The 1,871-nt window shown below is 43.4% G+C and overlaps 1 protein-coding gene across 1 annotated transcript in view; it reads left to right on the top strand.

The window, feature by feature from the left end:
- STARD5 (StAR-related lipid transfer (START) domain containing 5) overlaps positions 1 to 1,871 on the top strand; it is a 5,661-nt gene that overhangs the window by 2,646 nt on the left and 1,144 nt on the right. Inside the window, exon 3 of the mRNA XM_009330976.1 lies at positions 947 to 1,064. Coding sequence (XP_009329251.1) covers positions 947 to 1,064 — 118 coding nt within the window. The remainder of the gene's footprint in view (positions 1 to 946; positions 1,065 to 1,871) is intronic.

Here is a 1,871-nt window from a genome sequence, read left to right as displayed (position 1 = left end):
GCCAGGCAGCTTTCCAGCCCCCCGTCCCCAAGCCTGTAGCGCTGCATGGGGTTGTTGTGGCCGAAGTGCAGGACCCGGCCCTTGGCCTTGTTGAATCTCATACATTTGGCCTCAGCCCATCGATCCAGCCTGTCCAGGTTCCTCTGCAGTGCTCCCTTGGAGAATTACAGATGAAAAAGGCTATGTATGAGCAGTAGTTTCAGCTGCTGTGGTTATACAGTCTAATTTCTAAATTTTTTTTTTTTATTTTTAAGTGTGTCAGAACCTTAAAAGGGCATTGGATTTAGATCCCCAAATCTGAAGTGGATGTAGGTGCTTGGAGGCAGCCAGGGTGCAAACACAACCAGTCCCAGGAACGTACGTGGAAGTCCTGGGAAGATTATTTTTCTTGGGGGAACCTTACAGGCATTTAGTATTAATTATAAACCTAAACTTTAGAAATGCTGCAACCTGCCACTTGAAAGTCATAGACTTTATCAGACTTGCCAGCACTTACCAGCGTGGTAGAAACCTCTGTTTTGGGGAGCCTGTCACCACAGAGCCTCCATAGAAAGGGATGATAGTGTTAAGGTTGCTGCAGTGAAACAGATCTGGTATCAAGTTGTATCCTATGTGATGTGGTGCTTCCTGGAAAGGAGATGCATTTTAACTGTCCTACGAGCACAGATGCGCCAGATTTGCTTTTCGGCATCCCTTGTGGTACCTGTCCTCAAACAACCTGGAAGCAATGCATTATCACTCTGTTTTTCGCCATTAAACTGTCCTTCATCGACACACCGTAGTGCCTTTTGACTGTGCTGATTGGCTTTTCGTTCAGCAAAGGGTGTAATAGAACTCCTTGGTACTGTTTAGAAAGCGTAACTGAGAGAACACCAGAAAGTACAGTGATTTTTCTGCTGTACGTTTGAAAGCATCAACTGACATAACCCTGTTTTGCGATTTCCAGACTGTCTCTGTATGCAGAACCACAACCCCTTCAGCTTTCATGAGGATTATTTCACCAAGAGAGTTTGTGGATGTGGTGCTAGTGAAGCAGTATGAAGATGGGACGATGCTATCTGCTGGTAAGATGCTTGTGTTCTCAACACGTTCACGTTATGTTCGGAGATAACCAGCAGCTACCTGAAATAAATATAAAATAAAAAATAAGTAATGCGCTGTTTAGCAGTTGTTGATCTGAAGATAAAATATTAGCGGTCTCTTTACATCGTTGTCCTCGGAGTATGTAAGTCACGGTAACGTTCAGATAATGATGATATCGTTGGCCTGTGATTTCTTCCCTTGCTATGCTTTTGAGATTGAGTAAGTATTTCACTTGCTGTTAAGTTCTGGGGGTTTTTGTGTGTGTGGTTTTGTTGTTGATTTTTTAAGAATTTACGGAACTTTCTAAAAGGAGTCCCACTGAGGCTAAACCCTGGTTTAACATTTTCTGCAATGCCTCTAGGTTTTGGTGAAGCCATTGAATAAAAGTACCGCTCCTGTATGTGGAAATAATTGTTCTTATGAAACCAAATAGTGCTGATTTTTAAGGGAGCGCCACTGCGTGGTAGGATGTTTCTTTGTTTTTTCACTTTCATCCTGTTGTTTAACTGTTACAAGTCAGTGCTTTTACTGCCCCGCTGTTCAGCTGTCCCATTTTCCCATCCTGTTCAGGAACACCTTGCCAGGAATTTATATACTTGCTAGAGTGCAGCTTCTCAGCAGTCGAGTGGCATGTATCTCTGTGGTATGGATTTGTCTGAAGTAACTTGAAGGACCTCTCAAGAAAAGCAGTGCCCTCACACAACATGGGTTCAGTGAAACTCCCTCAAAGTGTCTCGATGCTTAGTTCAGAGCTCAGTAACAATTGCCTCTAAATTCAGCACTGCTTT

The sequence above is a fragment of the Pygoscelis adeliae genome, unplaced genomic scaffold, assembly GCF_000699105.1.
Source record: "Pygoscelis adeliae isolate BGI_AS28 unplaced genomic scaffold, ASM69910v1 Scaffold318, whole genome shotgun sequence".
Lineage (NCBI taxonomy): Eukaryota > Metazoa > Chordata > Aves > Sphenisciformes > Spheniscidae > Pygoscelis > Pygoscelis adeliae.
The sequence above is the reverse complement of the archived record's forward strand: the minus strand, read 5'-3'. Positions and strand labels throughout refer to the sequence as shown.